Source organism: Sorex araneus, chromosome 3 (assembly GCF_027595985.1).
Source record: "Sorex araneus isolate mSorAra2 chromosome 3, mSorAra2.pri, whole genome shotgun sequence".
NCBI classification, from domain to species: Eukaryota; Metazoa; Chordata; class Mammalia; order Eulipotyphla; family Soricidae; genus Sorex; species Sorex araneus.
In genome coordinates, this window is record NC_073304.1 from 230,081,732 (window position 1) to 230,102,841 (window position 21,110).

Here is a 21,110-nt window from a genome sequence, read left to right on the forward strand (position 1 = left end):
TTGCTGGGCTCTCCGAGAGGGGCGGAGGAATCGAACACGGGTTGTCTGCGTGAAAGGCTATTGCCCAACCGCTGTGCTATCGCTCCAGCCCAAAATATATAAAAAAAAATATATATATATGGATACATATGTCCATGTATCCATATATCTATATATCCATGCAGTGTACCACATTTAGCTGAGAGCGCCACCTAGTTTAATGGGAATGGAGTAGTCCGTAGAATTTGAATCACCCAAATCACGTTCCTTCTGAGAGACCCTCACGGGAGGTTGTGATTTTGTAACTGCACAGGGGACGAATGTTCTGTTTGGAAATGGACTTTTCCTCGGGAGGGAGAAACTTTCTGTCTGTGTTTGACTATACGTTAATTCTTCTGCTCACACCAGAGAGATTCTTTTTTTTTTAAATTTATTTTATTCTCTAATTAGTGAATCACCATGAGGGTACAGATACAGATTCACACATGTTAAAACTTGTTTTTCCCTCATACAGTGTTCACAAACACATCCCTCCACCAGTGCCCGTTCTCCACCAATAAACCCAGTATCCTCCTCCCCGCCCCCACCCCATCTCCCCAGAGAGAGATTCTTGTGAATCCACGATGCTGATTGAACCTGAACTGTGGGTATTTTAGATGGGGCTTAGCCTGGACTGGTGAAGAATGTTAGGAGCTCGAGCTGTTTTTTCCTCAAGGCAAAATTAAAGTCAGTTTTGACGTGTGAGGGGGACACGGAGTCATTGACTGACTTTAAGGAAAGACTATTGTAGAAGGAGGAAAATCCCACCAAGGCATTTGATATTTATCGGCCTGAGTGATTCCTCTTCGCTGGGATGCATGGTAACAACTGAAAATAATTCACTTGGCAGCAAGGGCTGTCCTAGACCCCGGAGGGTGGCGAGCTCAGAGTGTCACCTGTCTTCTCTCTCTCTCTGTCTTCTTTCCAGCCTGAAAGAATAAACCCGGAGCTCAACCAGAAGGGCTACAGTGTGAAGTCCGACATTTGGAGCCTGGGCATCACCATGGTAGGATCCGCCGAGGACCCTGGACCACGGGGTTCTGGCCAGGAGGCTGGAATGGGGAGAACTTTTTTTTTTAATTGAATCACCATGAGATACAGTTACAAAGCTTTCATGTTTGAGTTTCAGTCATGCAATGTCCCCAGTGCACACTTTCCACCACCAATGTCCCCAGTATCATCCCCCCCATCCCAACCCTCCCCCTGTCCCTATGGGAGACAATTTCCCCCATACTCTCTCTCTATTTGGGGCATTATGGTTTGCAATACAGATGCTGAGAGGCTACCACGTTTGGTCCTTTATCTACTTTCAGCACACATCTCCCATCCCAAACCATCATTTGGGATGGGATGATTCGTCCAACCATCATTGACTTAGTGATCCCTTCTCTATCTCAGCTGTCTTCTCCCCCAGCTCATGAGACAGGCTTCCAACTATAGGACACTATTTCTGACCCTTTTGTCTATTGTCCTTGGGTGTCAGTCTCATATCATGTTATTTTATATTCCCCAAATGAGTGCAGTCACTTTATGTCTGTCTCTCTCTTTCTAACTCATTTCACTTAGCATGATACTCTCCATGAGTATCTCTGCAGCCGCTTATAAGCAAATTTCATGACTTCATCTTTCCTAACAGCTGCATAGTATTCCATTGTGTAGATGTACCAAAGTTTCTTTTGTTTCAGTTATCTATTCTCGAGCACTCAGGTTGTTTCCAGATTCTGGCTATTGTAAACAGTGCTGCAATGAACATACAGGTGCAGATGTCATTTCTACTGTGCTTTTTTGTACTCTCAGGATATATTGGGAATGGGGAGAACTTGGAGAACCAGAGGTCAGCACCCTCAGGGCTGCTCTGGATCTCTCCCTGCCCGAGAGATCAGGGAATTTTGCATGATCATGTTTGCAGGGAGATGCAGTAGCAATACTTAACTGGAATTAGGCAAACCCAGTTTTCTCTCTTTCCCTGTATGAGGTTAGTGGTTGGCTCTTGGGTCACCAGAGACTGTGACAAGGACCGTCATCCTGTCCTCCTTAATAAAACAAAAAAGTTCAGCAATTGCTCCAGAGAGTTTCCTTGGGGGTTGAAATGAGAGGCTTTCAATCAAGTCACAGAAAAGTTCAGGCTACTTGAGGAACGTTAGTGAGGACCTGGAACAAGCAGTGTTGATGTGGATGTCGGCTTCTCTTTCACCAAAATGATGGTAGAAGGCTTGGCTCTTGATTCAGGCGGAGGGCCTCAGCACCCAGTCGAAAGAAGGACAATTTCCATAGGCACAGCGCTCATGTGGGCCCACTCACCGAGACCGATTTGAGTCTCGTTTGAATCTCTGCTGATGGTTGATACTCAGTGGAGCGCCAAGGTCTGAAATGGTCGGCTCAGATCCTGGCTTCCTCCCAGATGCAGCAGCTGGTTAAATCCCATGAGCAATTTGACATCGCTGCCCAGAAAACACGTGATCGGGTCATGGCAAAGTGGCCTTTATTCGCATCCAAAAACAGATCAGTCATTTGGGCTGTTATTTTGGCGCTTGTTGTTCCCATTCCAACAAGAGACCAGCAGGTGGCAGCAAATGTCCAACGCTATACAAATCTTATGCCCCCGAGTGACTTGCTCAGAACACGGAAAAGCTGAAGACTTGATGGTTCTGCAGTTGATCTCGGCTGCCTTAAGACACACACACACACACACACACACACACACACACACATACATCACTATCACTGTCATCCCGTTGTTCATCAATTTGCCCGAGCGGGCACCAGTAACATCTCCATTCCTCAGAGCCCTGAGATTTTAGCAGCCTCTCTTTACTCGTTCTTCCCAGCGGTGCCACATTGGAGGCTCTTTTAGGGTCAGGGGAATGAGTTAGGGTTAGGGTCAATGATGAGACCCATCATTGTTACTGTTTTTGGAGTATCAAATATGCCCCAAGGAGCTTGCCAGGCTCTGCTGTGTGGGCAGGAGACTCTAGGTAGCTTGCCAGGTTCTCCGAGAGGGAGAACTAGACTTTAAGAGGTTGCATGGCCTCGAATGTGACTGCGTGCTTCCGGGAGCTTTGTTTTATAGTCTCTAGATCTTGGCCATTGATGAGATTACATGGCACTGGGAGCAGTTTGTGGGTGTGACTGCCTAGCTACTGGAAAATGGGGGATCTAGGTGGAGGAGACCCAGTCCCAATCTGAGCAGGCTTGGAGATCTCAGCCCCGGGTCCCGCACACCTGGGTTCCTCTTCCGGTTCCTTCATGTGTGAGGCTCATCCAAGCCTGTGGAGAGTGGCCTTGGGCATGACTGTGGCTGGGTTCTGGAGGTCTTCGGCTACCGGGGCTCTGCTCAGGATGGGGAGGGAAACTCACCCCACCCCCCTCCGAGGGGCCCTGGTGAAGACAGCCAGGTGCAGGGGCAATGTATATATATAATATACATATTTGTATATATTTTGCCACAGTGGCTTCTCGTGGGGATCCAGTTTCAAATGAACTTAAATAGTGGTTCCCAGTAAGACAGCGATAAGGTAGATGCTAGTACTAAGAATTGAGGGTCGGGGGGGAGAATCTTATTCATGAATTTTTTCTTTCCTCCCAAATGTTACTTGATCTTCTCCTTTGCGTCTCCCTCTCGTTCTGGAGCAAAGCACCGTGGGTTTCCTACATTAGCTCCATGCAAACTCTGGTCTCTTTGTTCTCCTCCAGATTGAGTTGGCGATCCTTCGGTTTCCTTACGACTCCTGGGGGACACCTTTTCAGCAGCTCAAGCAGGTGGTCGAGGAGCCCTCGCCCCAACTCCCGGCAGACAAGTTCTCTGAAGAGTTTGTGGACTTTACCTCACAGTGGTAAGAGAGCCCCATCGCTCTGGCGACAGGGAGGAAGAGGTGTTTGCCTGAAACTCCTCTGTGGGTTGTCTCCCACGATGCCTACGTTCATTCCCAAGGCATCGATGATTGCACCCGATTGCTCTTCCCGCCTTTGCCTTCAGAGTGCAAAGCATAGTAGGGAATCTTGTCAGTTCATCAGCGTGATGGTGTGATAGGACAACTCCAGTAATGGAGAGACAGAAGACTCTCAGGAAATGCATCGGGGTAGATACATACTGGGGTAATTGAGTTCTGAACTAACACTGTCCACCATATTTTCAGAGCAAAAAGGAAGTCGGGGAGCGAAGTGTATTAGTGTGTTGTACTGAAGGAACTTCAAGTTAAGAGACATCTTTAGGTACCCTCTAAGCAATTTGATGCGGAATAGAGAGATGATGAGAAAGTGGTAGGACCCTTTGGTAGATTAGGGGTAGGGAATAAATAAGCTAAGATACAAACCTTTTCCTTGAGTATAAAGATAGGGGGCTCATCTCAGAGTGCTGTTTAGGTACCTAGAAATTTTGCAGAGTCACCTAGTGTTTTGTACGGCTGCCTCCTTTGCAACTGAGCTTGTTATTGATCCCTACAGTTGTTTAGTAGAAAGTATTGCGGGGCTCGAGATAGAAAGCTGGGAGTGGTCAGACTTAGAGTTCGTGGAGATCGCCAGTGGAAAGGAGAAGAGCAGAGGGCATCAAACTAAGCCATTTCTCGTTTGCAGAAGGCAGTGATGCTTGGGGGTTGGTAGATTTTGATGGCCATGATGATCACAAATATGTATGGAGAGGAAATGCAAAAAAAGTGGGGGGGATGGAGCCCCGTGAGATGATTTGGAAAACTTGCACACATAGATGAGGATTGGGAGGAAGGGGGTCAGAGGTAGCGCTAAGCTCCATTTTAGCCCCTGGAGATGAGCTGTTCTGGCCACTTTTGTGTGGCAAAGGGGCTCTGGGGTGCCGAGTGCTGTTTCACCATCCCGAGGATGCAGGAGCTTTCTGATGCCTTCCACTTTGGAAGGAGTGTTCTGGATACGGCTCTTCCTGGGAAGCATGAGGAGACGAATAATGGACATTGTCCTTTATTCAAAAAATAACCAAAAATCTCTTGTGCTTATTTATTTATCTATTTTCTTTTTTGGTCACACCCAGCAAAGCTCAGGGGTTACTTCTGGCTCTGCACTCAGGAATTACTCCTGGTGGTGCTCAGGGGGACTATATGGGATGCCGGGGATCGAACCCGGTCAGCCACATGCCAGGCAAATGCTCTACCCCCTGTATTATTGCTCCGGGCCTCTTGGGTTTCTTTTTCCTAGCTCTTTTTTTTTAACTCATTTTTTAAATTAATTTCTTCTTTTTTTTTTTTTTTTTTTTGCTTTTGGGTCACACCCTATATATAGGATGCTGGGAATTGAACCGGGGTCGGCTGCGTGCAAGGCAAATGCCCTCCCTGCTGTGCTATCGCTCCAGCCCATAATTTATTCTTTTATTGAATCACTATGTGGAAAGTTACAAAGCTTTCAGGTTTAGGTCTCAGTTATACAATGCTCGAACACCCATCCCTTCACCAGTGCACATATTCCACCACCAAGAATCACAGTACACCTCTCCCCCTCCCCTTCACCTCTTCAGACCCTTAGCTCTTGATCCCAGTCTCCCTGGGTTCTTTTCCTGATGCTATGTCAGGCTGCCTGGCCATTGTTTGCTCTGGTTCTTTTGTTTGGACTGACTGGCTGGAGAGGGGCTAGAACATGGAGCTCCAGTTTTGGGGGTTGTTGGTGCCGGTTCTGAGAGAGGTATGCTTTGGGCCCCTGGGGTAGGCCTTCCCGTCACTTGTCCCACAGCAGGTGCCATGCACACGTGGTGTGCACACGGCAAGCTGAGATGGAGTCACATCTGCCTCCTGGACAGAGGATATAGCTCCATGGGCAAACACTTGCCTTGCGTGGATGCGACTCTTGAGTTCTATCCTGGGCACGTCCACCAGCAATCCCACCGTTTCGCCTTCTGGAGGCAGCGACTTCCCTTTAGCTGTGTTTGTGATGGCTTAGCCGGAAATGGTTCAAGTTGCCCAAGGGAAGGCGTGAGGCCTCAGGGATCATTCAGACGGGGGATCTCAGAAGTTCTGATGGGGAAGCAGCTGACCTAGGAAGGTCTTTTCAAACTGGAACCATTCTTCATTCTCACCCCCCAAGATTTGGGGTGTTTCAGAAATTAATCTGAAGAGTTTGAGATGTGCTGAGTTGGGTGCTGTGAACCACCAGGGGAGAGAAAAAAACCTTCTCGCTGGCTGCTCATTTAGAGAACCTGAGAGGGTTTTCCAGCGACTGAGGTGTTGATCTTATAGTTTTGATTCTTTCAGTCTGGGGATGGAGGAATCGAACCCAGACTGGCTGCTTGCAAGGCAAAAGTCCTACCCGCTATGGTATTGCTGCAGGGATCACCTTGCACGTGGCCGATCCGGGTTCAATTCCTTCATCCCTCTCGGAGAGCCTGGCAAGCTACTGAGAGTATCCCGCCCGCACGGCAGAGCCTGGCAAGCTCCCCATGGCGTATTGTATATGCCAAAAACAGTCACAACAAGTCTCACAATGGAGACGTTACTGGTGCTCGCTCGAGCAAATCGATGAGCAACAGGATGACAGTGACAGTGACAGTCAGTCTGGGGACAGGCCTTGAATGTCAGATGTCCACAAATGACTCTATTGATCTGGGGTGGGGACCCCTGATTTAGACCTATGTTCTGTAGGCCTGGGATCTACTACTTCCTGTCGCAAAGCTGCATTTCTTCTACAGCTTATTGAAGAACCGCTCATGTGGGGCTGGGTTTTTCACTCAGAGGAAGCACGTGCTTGCCAGGCAGAGAGCTCTGGGTTTGACCCCAGCACTGCAAAAGATATTGAAGAATGTTTTCAATATTTATTTTTTCCCCACTAATGTATTTTCCCCTCCTCCTACCTGTTTCTCCATTTAAGACTTGGAGAGGAAAATATAACTTTTTATAGTTATATTGAAAATAATCACTGTATCGCTGTATCACTGTCATCCCGTTGCTCATCAAGTTGCTCGAGCAAGCACCAGTAACGTCTCCATTGGGAGACTTGTTATTGCTGAGTTTGGCATATCAAATACACCACGGGGAACTTGCCAGGTTCTGCTGTGCAGGCGAGATACTCTCGGTAGCTTGCCGGGCTCTCTGAGAGGGACTGAAAACAATAAGCTTGAAAAAATGCTTTTTAACTGTAATGGATACATGTCTGTGTAGAAATTGTAGGTACTTATATTACTGCTGTTTTTATGGTGATTGCCCCTTGTCTTTGCCTATAACAGTCGTAGGGCATTTGTAGGATTATTCTTCTTATGTTATCTCTTCCTCCTTTCCTCTGATTCTTAATCCCAGTTATTATAGTTTATCAATTAAAATAAAAACAAAAACAGAGGGGCTGGGATGTGACTCAGTGGTAAGTGTGCATGCCTTTATGTGTGAGGCTCTCCATTTAGTCCCTGGCACTAAAAAACAACAAAAAAAAATTGGAAGCAAAGAATTTCCAAAACATTTCCAGGAACTATTCATCCTATTAATACCGTTAATTCAGCATCGTTTCATTTGCACTCAAGCGGGCCAGTCTGGCTTGTTTATGACGATGACTGAAAAATAAATAAGCAACGGTGATAAAAATAAGACTCAAGTCACTGACTTTGAAGTCATCAATTCATCTGTTTTGGAAGCGCAGTGCTCCTGTGGAACAAGAGATGGAAGACTAGCCATTGTGTGAGACAGTGAGTCACGCTTTGTGAGCTGGGAATTGGGAAGTGGAAAGGGAGCATAAATTCATTTTTTTTTACAAGAGTGTTTGAGTATCCTCCTGTGAACTGTTTAAAAGTCCAGGCTCCTACTTCAGATGCCGAAGCAACGGGTTCCTTGCCTCTAATGAAACCACCCAGACATTTTCTCTGATACTCCCTCAGAGAGAGAGAGAGTCAGCTAAGTTGGAAAAGTATCCAAGCCTTCGAAATAATGGCACTGATTTTTAAAAGGATTTTACAAGGGGCTTAGATCTCTTATGGAAACAATTTCATTTTTCATATGGATGAGGCTACACAGCCCCCCTCCCATCACAAAGAAACATTATTTCGTTCATTTTTATTGCTGATAGTTTCACTTTGAGCTGCTAAGAATGAAACAAGGGCTCTTACCGAAAACATCTCTTTCTTGGAGAAGTGAAGAAGAAAGCATGTGAATATAGATACTTTTGTTAGAGTTCTTTCATCTTTTCCCTGTGGAAAAGTAAAATGGCTTTTTGAGCCATCTTCCATGAAAGGAACTTTTGCAAATTCCAGTTTGTGAATGCCCCCTCCTTACCCCGGCCCCTGCCACACCCCAGGTGACTTTTGTATTTTTTAGCACAGAGTTCGGCTCTCATCATCAAGATTTCTCAAAACCTCCTGAGTTTGTGGCAAAGCATGGTAAAAGTACAGATTAGGAAAAATGAAAAATTGAATCTTAATTTTCAATATATTTTTATCTGTGTGTGTGTTTTTTTTTTATCTTTCATCAGTCTTTGGGCCCAAGATAGAATGAGAAGAAAGAGGGTCTATTACACAGAGCATGGGCCGCCCATCTGTCCACGTGTCTATGAGCTTTGCTTTTTTGGTGTCCGTGTCTATGCATTGGGTGCCCAGAGAGGGTGTGTCCCCAGAGAGGGAACAACACGTGCTGTTCCACTTCTCACATGTTGTCCAGGAGTCAGTTTGGTTGGAATTCACTTCCTCTGATAACTGCTTGTCAGTTGACAGTCACTCATAGTTTGTGGGGTGGAATAGAAAAATATGTACCACTGGAGAGAGCGCCCAGATAGCTGGCTCCTATGGGTGTTTCACAGTAACGTCAAGGAAATGTTATCTTCTGGGGAGTGATGTGGGGAGCGGGTGAGAAAAGAATGGAAAGTGAAGGCATTGATGTATTCTCATGACCTCAAAGAAAGCACCAGCGATTTCACAGGGTTCCTTCCTTTCTGTACTTTGCTTTGAGATTGGGTGATGATGTTGTCTTCCTCCCAAACCCTTCCTTTCATGGCTTTTTCATCTTAAGGGGTTTTGTTTGTGCGGTGCCAGGGATCAAACCCAGGGCCTTAACTTATGTGAGGCACGGGCTATACGGCTGATCCACATCCCGACTCTTTTCTGAAGCGTTTTGAAAGATCACTGGATGAGTGATTCCGACGACATTGGCCTTCGGGCTCACCATAGAGAAATATGACAGAATGGTCTTATGTTCTACTTCTATAGAAGGCTAAGCCCGTGAATTTCTTAGGAAAATAGGGTCTTTTCTCAATCCCTCTTCATATATGTCTACAGGCTTGGGGACCAAAAGCCAACACTGGACACCAATGGCCAAGGACTAATAGCCTTTTCCTTCAGATTTATTTCAGAGGTTGACCAGTTGACCATTCTGCAGGGATGGCGTGTGTGTGTGTGTGTGTGTGTGTGTGTGTGTGTGTGTGTGTGTGTGTGTGTGTCCGTCCAAGGCCCACCATAAAGTTAATACTGACTCAGAAGAACTAGTATCAAGTAGAGATTTTTCAGGAAGTACCGTAAACAGAGTCCTGGGAATTTCTTGTGCTTATAACAAATGTATGGTTTGAGAGATGGACTTGTTTTCAGTCTGTGTGGATGAACCAAATAGCCCTTCTTGGAAATGATCCGAGGGGGTTTTAAATAGGCAGAAATCCTCTGGTCAGCACAAACTTCAAGCTAGCAATTCTCCAGACAGCGCGAAGCTGTTTTTTAGTGTCAACTCCGGTCAGAAGCGTGTGTTGTGGCATTTGGAAGAAGAATTAGGGCAGTTAGCTAATTGCACGCTTGAGAATGACAAGCCACTTGAAAATTCAAAAGTCTGACTCCAATCCAAAAAGAAATTGGTATAGCTTTGAACTTCATAGTTGTTATTTTATACTGAATTTCAAGCGCTTCCTATGAAACATGGAAAATTTGCTTTTTCCCCTGACTTTATCCTGAGTATTTTACTATTCTTAGCCCATGGTTTGAAGTGTTTTTGATATAAAAGATAGGTCACAGGTCAGTTATGTTAATTCAGTAAACAGCTTTCATTTGCTATGGAAGCATATTCCATTGATTCTTTGCTGTTTTTTTTTTTTAAAGATTTTTTTATTTTATAAAGTAGTTCACAATATTGGATCGCATTTAATATTCAAACACCAATCCCACCACCCTTACACCTTTCTACCACCATATTTTGGATGTTTCCATCCCAAGCCCCAACCCCTGCCCCAAAGCAGAACCGAAATGATATATTTTATATTGTTTGTTATTAAAAACCACTGAAAATGCTACCAAAAAAGTTTCTTTAGAGGAAAGAATGTGAAGATTGTTGTATTTCACACAGGGGCCATTAAACCCTTCTATAAGAGATCATTAACGCGTTTGTTGTTAAAGGCTGAGCCTTATGTGCTTACACAAACATATTTGTAATAAAAGGTTTCCCTCTAAGATTGGTCGCCTCCTACTTTGAGCCGTATCAAATGTGGTGGGATACTTTTCTCAAGGCCACGTGGTCCAGGTTCACTCGTGGGTGAGGCTCACCCCGAGCCTGTGTAGAGCAGCTGTGAGCAGGGCAGTGGTTGCGTTCTGGAGGTTTTCGGCTGCCGAGGCTGGGTCCCTTGGGGTTGGGAGGGCTCTCACTTGCACCCCTCCGGGGCACCCTGAATGAAACAGCCTGATTCTCTACTGTTAGGCTGGTGATAAAAGTTGACTTTTCTAAGTCAGGGAGCATCCGTGAAAAAATATATTATCGATCAGCAGTCTTTCTGATTCCAGGAGCCCTAAACAATTAATAAAGGGCCAACTGGGGCACTTTCCCTATGTTTTCTCTATAGAGATTCAAGAGTGCCGGGGGAGGGCGGAGGTGGGAAATGTCATAGCTTATTCTAGAGTGGAAAGATGAACCATACTGACTTTTTTTTTTTTCTTTTTGGGTCACACCTGGCGATGCACAGGGATTACTCCTGGCTCTGCACTCAGGAATTACTCCTGGCGGTGCTCAAGGGACCATATGGGATGCTGGGATTCGAACTCGGGTCGGCCACGTGCAAGGCAAACGCCCTCCCCGCTGTAATATCACTCCATCCCCTGAACCATACTGACTTTAAATTATGTTCTCTTAATAAAATGGAATGGGTCATGGGTCGGAGAGGTGGTTCAGCAGACTGAATACATTAGGAGACCCCAGGTTTCGATTTCTAGCATCACGTGGTTCCCTGAACACCGCCAGGAGCCACCCCAAAGGGTAGATTCCTTGACTATCCTTGGATGTGACATCCAAACCAAAGCAGTAAACAAAATGGTGGTGTCAGAGCTGGGGAGACAGCTCAAAGGGTTGACACCTCGGGGGCTCTGGGGTCTCTCCCAGGTGTTATTTGATTCTCCATGAACACAGCAGAGTAACCCGGAAACACTGCCACGTGAGAAAGATCTCTTGCCGGGAAAAGGGCTCTTTGTTTCAATATCTGTGGGGTTGCTTGGAGGTTCTGCAGAGAGGGGCAGTTACTTGTCTAGGCTCAACTGAAGAACTTGGAATTCATTCTTGAGTTTCGAGAGAAAAACTTTGTTAGCCTGAAACTGGGGGGTGGAGGAGGGAGGGATGTTAGTGGTGAAATTGTGGCCACAGACAAATCCATTGAAGAAGCCCCTAAAATTTCATGTCAGAGAAGGGAATAGAAGTTAGTCATCAGGAAAAGGAACGCAAAGCTCCAGATATTTCAGTCTCGGCACTAATGCTGGTTTTTTGGTTTTTTTCTTTTTTTTTTTTCTTTTGCTTTTTGGGTGGGCTGGAGCGCTAGCACAGGGTTAGGGTGTTTGTTTGCCTTGCCAGTGGATGGCCCGGGTTTGATTCTTCCGCCCCTCTCGGAGAGCCCGGCAAGCTACCGAGAGTATCTCACTTGCACAGCAGAGCCTGGCAAGCTCCCCGTGGCATATTAGATATGCCAAAAACAGTAACAATAAGTCTCACAGTGGAGACATTACTGGTGCCCGTTCAAGCAAATCAATGAGCAACGGGATGACAGTGACAGTGACAGTGCTTTTTGGGTTACACCTGGCAACGCACAGGTGTTACTCCCAGCTTATGCACACAGGAATTACTCCTGGCGGTGATGGGAACCCATATGGGATGCTGGGAATCAAACCCAGGTTGGCCACGAGCAAGGCAAGTGCCCTACCCGCTGTGCTATCACTCCAGCCCCACTCATGCCAGTTTGAACTGGATTATTCTTTGTTGTTGAGCCCTATCCTATATATTTTACAACTTTGGGCAACAACTCTGGGCTTTTTTTTATTTTTCTATTAGATTCCCAGAATTGACACCGTGTCCGCCCCTCCCCCCTCACCCCCGCCTCCCCAACACCACTACTGTGTCAACCACAAATATCCCCTAGACATTGCCAGACTTCCCCTGGAGGGCAGAAGTCCCTGCCATGGGGCTCGAGCCCCACAGAATGTTGGGATAAAGGTCCCTGTGAAACCAAAGTGGCAGTTACCAGACATCTTGTGTTCACTTGGGCACACCCGCCCATCCTTAGCCAACGTTGACAGCTGATGATCCCGCTCTAATTCACTCTTATTTTTGTCCTCAGTTGAGATGAAACTTTCTCTCATAGGTTGTCTGGCCCCTGAGGTCGTAGGTCCTAGATCTTTCCCCAGTTCCAGGTTGGAACTTCTAGCATGTACCTGGACTCACTCACTCTCAGGCTCCCTGGCTTCTACCCACGGCATTGCCTGGACCAAACTGGTAGGCTGCTTGCCGTTACTTGGGGTTCAAAGCTTCCTTTTTGTTTTCTTTCATTGTGTTTCGTTTCCAAATCACAAATTCTCAAAGTACCTCAGCGACCTCCCTTGGATGATTCTCTCTCTCTCTCTCTCTCTCTCTCTCTCTCTTTCTCTCTCTCTCTCTCTCTCTTGTAGCCCTCCCCCCTCATGATTGGGAGCCCGCGTGGGGGAGAGGCGCTCATGTCACACATCCCAGGTCTCATTGGCACAACATACTGGCACCCATTTTTTTTATTAGCACACCCCCCCCAGCATCCCAGCAATCAGTCATGTTTTGGTTCCTTCCACAACAGGCAAAGGACTGTTTCATCTATACATAATTTTGTGACCCGGTGGGAAGGTGGTGGGGGGCTGCGGGGGTCTATTTTCCATTTGCACATCATGGTTTCTGAAATCATCCCTTCCTCCATTCTGTCGCCTGGCTGTCCAGCTCCCACTAACCTATTTTTTTTTTCTCTTTCCCATGTGAAGACTGTGGGTGGGCTGAGGCTAGGGGGAGGGGGGAGGGGTGGGTGTCTTCCAAGTGCAGTTTCGTTGCTGGTGTTTTCTGTATCAAATGTGACACAAGTGTCTCTAGTTGCACTATTAGAGAAAAGACCCCACCCTGTACAGGTGGGGACCCCTTCCCCCAGAAAAAATTTATGAGAAGAATCTCCACTTAGTCTTGGAGTGTGCTTTCTCTTGGATCAGCCCAGAGGTCCTGAGTGAGGACCCTTCCTAGAGACATTGAATGATTGAGTTTCTAGCCTAGATTTCAATTCGCAATCTATTTGAGTCAGTGATCCAGTGCAGCAGGGTATCAGAAGCCAAGAGGCCAGCAAGGAAAACCAGGTATTGAAGATGGTGAAGCCATAGCAAATGTCATCTTCAAGAAGTTCTTGCCCATTTTTTCTAGTTGAGTGAATTCGAAGCTCTTTTGAATGCAGTTTGGTGTGTGTTTGGGGGTAGAATGACGATTCATCAGTAAACTGAGTTTATGTGTCATCACTGTAGGAACTCAAGGAAAATAAACAACCCCATACACATGCACTGACTCGCCCTCACATACACACCCTGTTCTTCCAATAAGATATGCCCAGAGTGATCACTGTAGCACTGTAGCACTGTCATCCCGTTGTTCATCGATTTGCTTGAGCGGGCACCAGTAATGTCTCCATGGTGAGACTTGTTGTGACTGTTTTTGGCATATCGAATATGCCACGGGGAGCTTGCCAGGCTCTGCCGTGCGGGCGGGATACTCTCAGTAGCTTGCCGGGCTCTCTGAGAGGGGCAGAGGAATCAAACCTGGGTTGGCCAGGTTTGGTGCAAGGCAAATGCCCTACCCTCTGTGCTATCTCTCCAGTCTTGAAAAGTCTTTAGGCTGTTTTCTTTTCCCTCTATCATAAATTAAGTGACCATGGAGGGGGGGGATAGAGGGGAGACCACAAGATAACTCAAAGGAACAAAGCGTCTATATTATGCCCTGCGTGTGGGCACTCTGGCACGGCACCCTCCTAGCTCTGCCGGGAGTAGCACCTGAGCACTCCAGAATTTGGTCCTCCCCACTGCTCCGCCCACACCCGACATCCTAGAGTGATGGAGAATGTGATTCCGAAGTCTAGCGGGATGGAAGAGTTGAGATAAGAGATGTATGTTTTCAGTCTGTCTTTCAAGCTGTCTACTTTTTTTCGTCTTCCACAGGTTTTGAAATCCTAGTCTAGGGAAAAGGCAGCTGGTTTGAAGCTTCTAATGTTATGATTTCTTTTTTCTTTAAGCTTGAAGAAGAATTCCAAAGAAAGGCCAACATATCCAGAACTTATGGTGAGTGCTGCTTCTGGCATCGGCGTGTCCATGTTGACAGTTAGGAAAGCCCAAATCACTAATATCTAAATGATTATCAACCAGTCGTATTGGAAAAGCTGATTCACGAAGATATTGGTAGCTGGAATTGATTTCAAGAGTGAAAACCTGAAGGCTTTATCTGTCCTGCCTACGTCTAAAATCCAACATGTCTCATCTTTGGGGGTGACCCCAACACCCAAATCCCCCCAAAAAGTAGTTTCTAGGGGCCAGACATGTGATAAAGAACTTGCCTTATCTGTGTGAGGCCCTGGGTTTTATTCTCAGAGCCTCAGTTTCCCTCTGCACAACTGAGTGCCACTACCCCAATATGTGTTTCTTTTCCCCCCCGTGCAGATAAACTTGTCATGGTATAGCTAAAGTACGTCTTCAAAATTTCTATTTAAAAAAATTGAAGGATATTAAGAATTATAAATTTCTCAGCTGAAATGAAGATAAGCGTAATGCGAAGGATTTCAATACTCAGAGAAAATTGTCATGTGACTGATCAATGTTTGCTAAACTATTTATGATTAATTGAATCAACTACTTGAGGGTGGACGTTTAGGAAAGAATCACTGACTTCTTCTGGTTTTCACTTTAGTGGAAGAAAGTAAGACAGTTTAATAACTGAAATTAAATTCCTTCAGCGGTCCCAATTTATCATGTGCAGCATCTATGAATAACCATGCAAATCATCCCCTAAAGTTGTTTTGTAAAACAGCACAGCGATATTTTATGCACTAATTTTGCAAATCTTTACAGTGCAACCCATATTTTTCAGAGACAAACTAAGAGGTTAACTTCCCAAGGTTATTGCCAGCTGCTTTAGTAGAGGGCGAAGGATCATTCTTTAAGCATTATTATGTGGAAATAAATATTTTAAAAGATTAAACTAGTCTCTACTACACTATGGTTATTTTCATTTGAAACTTAATCAGAAAGTCTCTTTCTGAGGGCAGGGGCCTCACCCCAGCAATCCTTGTCTACGTGTATGTTGAGTGTTCGAGAAACACTTGGTTGTTTGTTTGTTTTTTTATTTTGCTTTTAGTGCAAAACATGTTCCATTGTATTTATTGGAGAAGAAATCACTTTCTGTTTTCTACATAGTGCTGCTATCTTACCATGTGATTAAACGCTATGTTTTGTGAGTTTAGGAGAGATGCTGTTTTTGTAATATTTTAAGATTTAATTTAATTTTATTATTATTATTTTTTACAAAGCTGTTCATGAGAAACACTTCCTTTGAAATATAAAATTGAGGCCCTTGCTAATTTGTGCTATCCCTTCCCAAGAATTCTTGCCATTGTCAAGCTTTTACCTTGAGCAGGGGATGGGAGAGTTCTATTCACACTCAATTTCAAGAGGATCAGAGAAAACACTGACCTCATTTCTTATGGGAGCACAGTTACTCTGCCGATGCTGAGTCCTCGCTTATGTGCCAGTCTGCCCATAGCCAGGCCCAGGCTTCAAGGTCAGCTCAGGATAGAAGTACAGATTTTTAGTACCTCATAACAAATGGGGAGGCTATGCCGTTCCAATATGAAAAAGGTACATTGAGGGACCATCGCTTGCCCTCCTGAGAAAGATCTAGTTAGAACTTTGCCTATTTTTTTTTTCAACCAGATGATGTTATTGGGACCTCTTGTTCAATTTTATTAAGATTTTATTTATTTTGTTTTGGGGCCATACTGGACAGTGCTCAGGGACTACTCTGTACATAGAGATCACTCCGGGCAGGGCTCCAGGGACCATATGGGGGTGTTGGGGATGAAACTCGGATGGGCTGTATGCAAGGCCAGCTCTCTACCTGTGGTACTATCTCTCCAGCCCCTGTGGGCGGGTTATTAAATCCGTAAAAGCACTCTGGAAAATAGTGTGGCAGTTCCTTGGAAATTAAAAGTTGAGCCACCGAATGATTTAGCGGTTTCACCTCCGGGTGTGTACTTGAGAGAAATGAAATCTCGCTCTCTCCCAGAAGACCTCCCCTGCCAGTACAGAATGCTTACAAATGCTCAAGACAGATAAGCAAACTCAGTGTCAATTGATGGATGAATGAGAACCTGGTTGACATATGCACATACTCAACCATTAAGAACACGCGCTTTGCAGACGTAGCACAGAAATGACAGTGCTGGCCTTGGGTTCGACTGGACGCACAGTTCAACCACTAGCACCAAGTGTAATCCCTTGAGCACCAACTCGAGTGACCCTGGAGCACTAAACCAGGAATATCCCTGAGTATCCCACAGGTATAGCCTCACTCCCATCTGCCCTAACAGTCCTCCCCGTCCCCCCGCCACCAGGCACTCCTTTAAAAAAAAAAAGAGAGAAATCCTGTCAATTGCACCAACATGAATAAAGCTTGAGGATATTATGCAGAGCAAAATAAATCAGGAAAGGCAAACACAGTAGAGTTCCATTTATATACAAATTTTATGAAGTTGAAACAGAGTAGATTGTAGGTTGCTTGGGCTGGAGGTGGTAGGAAACAGGTAAAAGAGATCAGCGGATAAAAGCTTACTTATCAGGTGAAGATGTTTTGGGTACTTGTGACCTGGTTAGCAGCGCTGTGTTGTTTGTATATGTGAGCATTGCTGAAAGAGTAACTCTTAAACTTTCCCACCTTGCACGCATACAAATAATGGAAATTTGGTATGGTTAGGGGCATCTTGTGATCATTTTGTGGACTGGAACAATAGCATAGCAAGTAGGGCGTTTGCTTTGCACTCGGCCGTCCCAGGTTCGATTCCTCTTTGTCTCAGAGAGCCCGGCAAGCTACTGAGAGTCTCCCGCCCACACAGCAGAGCCTGGCAAGCTCCCCGTGGCATATTCAATATGCCAAAAACAGTCACAAGTCTCACCATGGAGACGTGACTGGTGCCCGCTCGAGCAAGTCCATGAACAACGGGATGGCAGTGCTACAGTGCTCTGATCATTTTGTAATCTCCTTGTATCAAATCATCACACCACACAGGACATATACCTTAAACTCACACAATATCACTTTGTTTTGATTTTGGTTTGGGGGTCACATCCAGCGGTGCTCGGGGCTTACCTGCTGGCTCTGTGCTCTGGAATCATTCCTGGCAGGCTGGGTTGCCACATGCAAAGCAAATACCCTATCTGCTCACTATGGTTCCTGTGCTATATTTTAATAAAGCTGGAAAAAATGCTGTTAGAGCACATGGGTATATGTGTATCTGACTTGGATTTGATTTCTGGCACCCTGGGGTCCTTTGAGCATTAGTGGGTGCAGTTCCAGAGGTCCCCAGCAACAGCCATGCCAGGACCCAAGCAGAATCGCATCCTTGGACCTTTGAAGTGAACTTCCTGTCCAGTTGGGATGCCCGGGGCTCCTGGGCACTGCTTGGCCTATGGAAGAGGGGGAAGGAGGCTATGTAGCGGGGAAGAGTTCTAGAAAGCACCATGGACCATAGGTACAGTTGGTCGATTTTAAGGCACAGTGGGAGGAGTCTGAAGAGAGGAAGGGCATCTTCCCTGAGCCCCTGCCATCCCTTTAGAAGGATAAAGCCGGGACAATGCTCCTGTCACTCAGCATTGTCCTGGCTTTATACAAGGAAGACACACAGGAGGGGGAATGGGAGATGACAAATCTTAGCACCCTGCATGTGTAGGTTGAATATTCCGTCCCTGGTTACGTTTTTCAGTAGTTCACCAGGGTCTCCATTAGTCCGGGCCACCTGATTTTGGACGTATTGATGCATCCCCTCCAAGATTTTAAAAGTTATATTCACAGGAAGAGCAGTAGACAAACAGGGATTTCTGTGGGACCCTGTAGCACTGTAGCACTGCCGTCCCGTGTTCATCGATTTGCTCGAGCGGGCACCAGTAACGTCTCCATGGTGAGACTTATTGTTACTGTTTTTGGCATCTCGAATACACCACAGGGAGCTTGCCAGGCTCTGCCGTGCGGGTGAGATACTCTCGGTAGCTTGCTCGGTAGCTCTCTGAGAGGGATGGAGGAATCGAACCTGGGTCGGCTATGTGCAAGGCAAATGGTCTGGAGTCCAATGTTCTGTCCTTGTATTGTGATGTTAGAGGTTGAATTGGGGCTTTATACATGTAAAAGACATGGCCCCCTGCTAGCTTTCTCCATGGTTTGTCATTATTTTTAGATAAAAGAAGATTTTCCATATATTTCTGGCTGTCAAAAAGGAGCAGATTTCCGCCCTAAGTTTGAATTTAATATACATGGTGGCTGGTGGGGAATTTTCTCTTTCTTAAAGATAAAGACACAGGGGTCTTCTTTTGCCTGTCTATTCATGTTCGATGGTGGGTCTCCACTCCCTTCTTTTTCTGGCCTTGGTCTCTCTGGTACTGGAAATAAACTTGCCTTTTAAGGCTCTCGCTGTCTCCTGCTTTCCTGGGAATTGAGGTTTTAAAATGGAAAATCTGAGTCCTGGCTCCTTGACGTTAGGATGGAGAAACCACACAGAGGAACTATTGTTGAGCTTGTCAGAATTGGTTGAAAGGGAAAAACATCTGCCCCCCCTCCCCCCTCCAGGTGACAGGCAGAATAATGAAGGTCCCACCCTATTCCTATCCCCATGCATTTGCTACTCACAAGACCCTTCTCACCACCTGTTTCTCCCCCTCCCTTGCAAGGAGGTTTGTACCTGCGTTCAGATCATCCCATGAACTAATTCTTCCACATTGTCATGGAAAGACCTGATTCAGTAGGGTTTCTTTTTCTAGAATAGGGAGCAGCTAACTTTGGGTGGGTGGGTGGGGGGGAGGGGCTATTGGGTAAAATGCTATGTTTTGTGGTCAGTCACTACCCCTCTGTGGTTTTACTGTGAAATCAGCCAAGGGGGCAGTGTGGGTGTGACTGTGTTCCAATCAAGCTTTGTTTTCAGAGCAGGTGGTGGGTGCCAGGTGATCTGTGGACCTTTCTCTGTTCATCTCTCCCCTTGAGAATAATCACTGGAAGGGATAACTAGGTGACTCAAGTGATGGCCTAGAGTGTTCTACGAAGAGCCAGGAAGTGCCAGAAGGAATCCCAATGTTGAGTGAGGAGTACAGGACACAGAGAAAGCTGTCTGTAGGGGCTGGAGCAAGAGCACAGCGGGTAGGGCGTTTGCCTTGCACTTGGCTGATCCAGGTTCGATTCCCAGCATCCCATATGGTCCCCTGAGCACCGCCAGGAGTAATTCCTGAGTGTATGAGCCAGGAGGAACCCCTGAACATTACAAAAAAGCAAATTTAAAAAAAGCTGTATGTAAGTTTGATGGATAGTGCCTTGTGTATGGGAGAAAGAGGCCGAAGCTCCTGATGCTACGTCTTCCGGTCTCCATGCTTTACCCAGCTACAACAGTGAACTGAAGTGGTGGTAAAACTCTCCCTTCCTATAGCTGGTGCTTCTGTTAAGACATCCCACCTAGCACTGTAATTTGGGGAGATTCCATGTGCCTCATCCGTGTGTCTCTTGATTGTGGTCCTTGCTATTCTTATCCCACTGCTTATAGAAAAAAACTGAGTTTCCTCCCAACCCTTTCCAGCCTCAAAACCCACACTAGAAAGCAAGTTCCACTTTCCATGTTGGCTGGCCTGTCTACTTCCTGTCCCCGGCTTTGGGATCCAACAGTATTTTCCCAGCCTGAGAATAAAGATGTCTGAGAGATTTTTTTTTTTAAGTGAAGCCAGGTAGTTTTTATGAAACAAACCTTGCTTAGAAAGAAATGAGAGGAGAGAAGCAGGGGAAATATGTATTCCAGAGAGAACACAGGCTGGAAATAAGCAAGCAAAGATGCATGCAGACAAACAAGTGAGATCAACGTTCAGGGGAGAACGTGCGCTTGAAGAGCAAGCTAGGGATTTTAAAAAAAAATTTTTTTTTTTAAGACCGGACTGAAGCGATAGCACAGTGGATAGGGCGTTTGCCTTGCACGCAGCTGACCCCAGTTCGATTCCTCCACCCCTCTCAGAGAGCCTGGCAAGCTACCGAGAGTATCCCGCCCACACGGCAGAGCCTGGCAAGCTACATGGCGTATTTATACATCAGAAACAGTCACAACAAGTCTCACAATGGAGACATTACTGGTGCCCGCTCGAGCAAGTTGATGAACAACGGACGACAGTGCTACAGTGCTTTTTAAGACCAGAACAGGCGAAGGAATTCATTCCCAGACTCAGACTCCATCCACAGCTAACGGTCACCCACAGAACCAAAGGACATATGGGACTGAGATTGGAAGCATGAGTCTCGGAGGCAGTGTGAGGTCAGCCATCGCCTGTTTTGGTGGTCCAAGGCACTTATGTCCGTTAAAAGATCCCAGATGTCAAGAGAGCACAGCGGGTAGGGTGTTTGCCTTGCACTTGGCTGACCAGGTTCAATTCCCAGCATCCCATATGGTCCCCTGAGCACCACCAGGAGTAATTCCTGAGTGCAGAGCCAGGAGGAACCCCTGAACATTACAAAAAAAAGCAAATTAAAAAAAAAGCTGTATGTAAGTTTGATGGAAGCTAAGGAGCAGCATGGTAAAACACGGGGGAAGCGTGCTCTGTATGCGGTCACGCATCAGAAGTCATGTTGTTATGTATTTGTCTCAAAGTAGCCCTG

General features: G+C 46.1%; 1 protein-coding gene across 1 annotated transcript in view; it reads left to right on the forward strand.

The window, feature by feature from the left end:
* MAP2K6 (mitogen-activated protein kinase kinase 6) overlaps positions 1 to 21,110 on the forward strand; it is a 158,855-nt gene that overhangs the window by 135,057 nt on the left and 2,688 nt on the right. Inside the window, exons 9-11 of the mRNA XM_055133609.1 lie at positions 947 to 1,024; positions 3,712 to 3,851; positions 14,464 to 14,509. Coding sequence (XP_054989584.1) covers positions 947 to 1,024; positions 3,712 to 3,851; positions 14,464 to 14,509 — 264 coding nt within the window. The remainder of the gene's footprint in view (positions 1 to 946; positions 1,025 to 3,711; positions 3,852 to 14,463; positions 14,510 to 21,110) is intronic.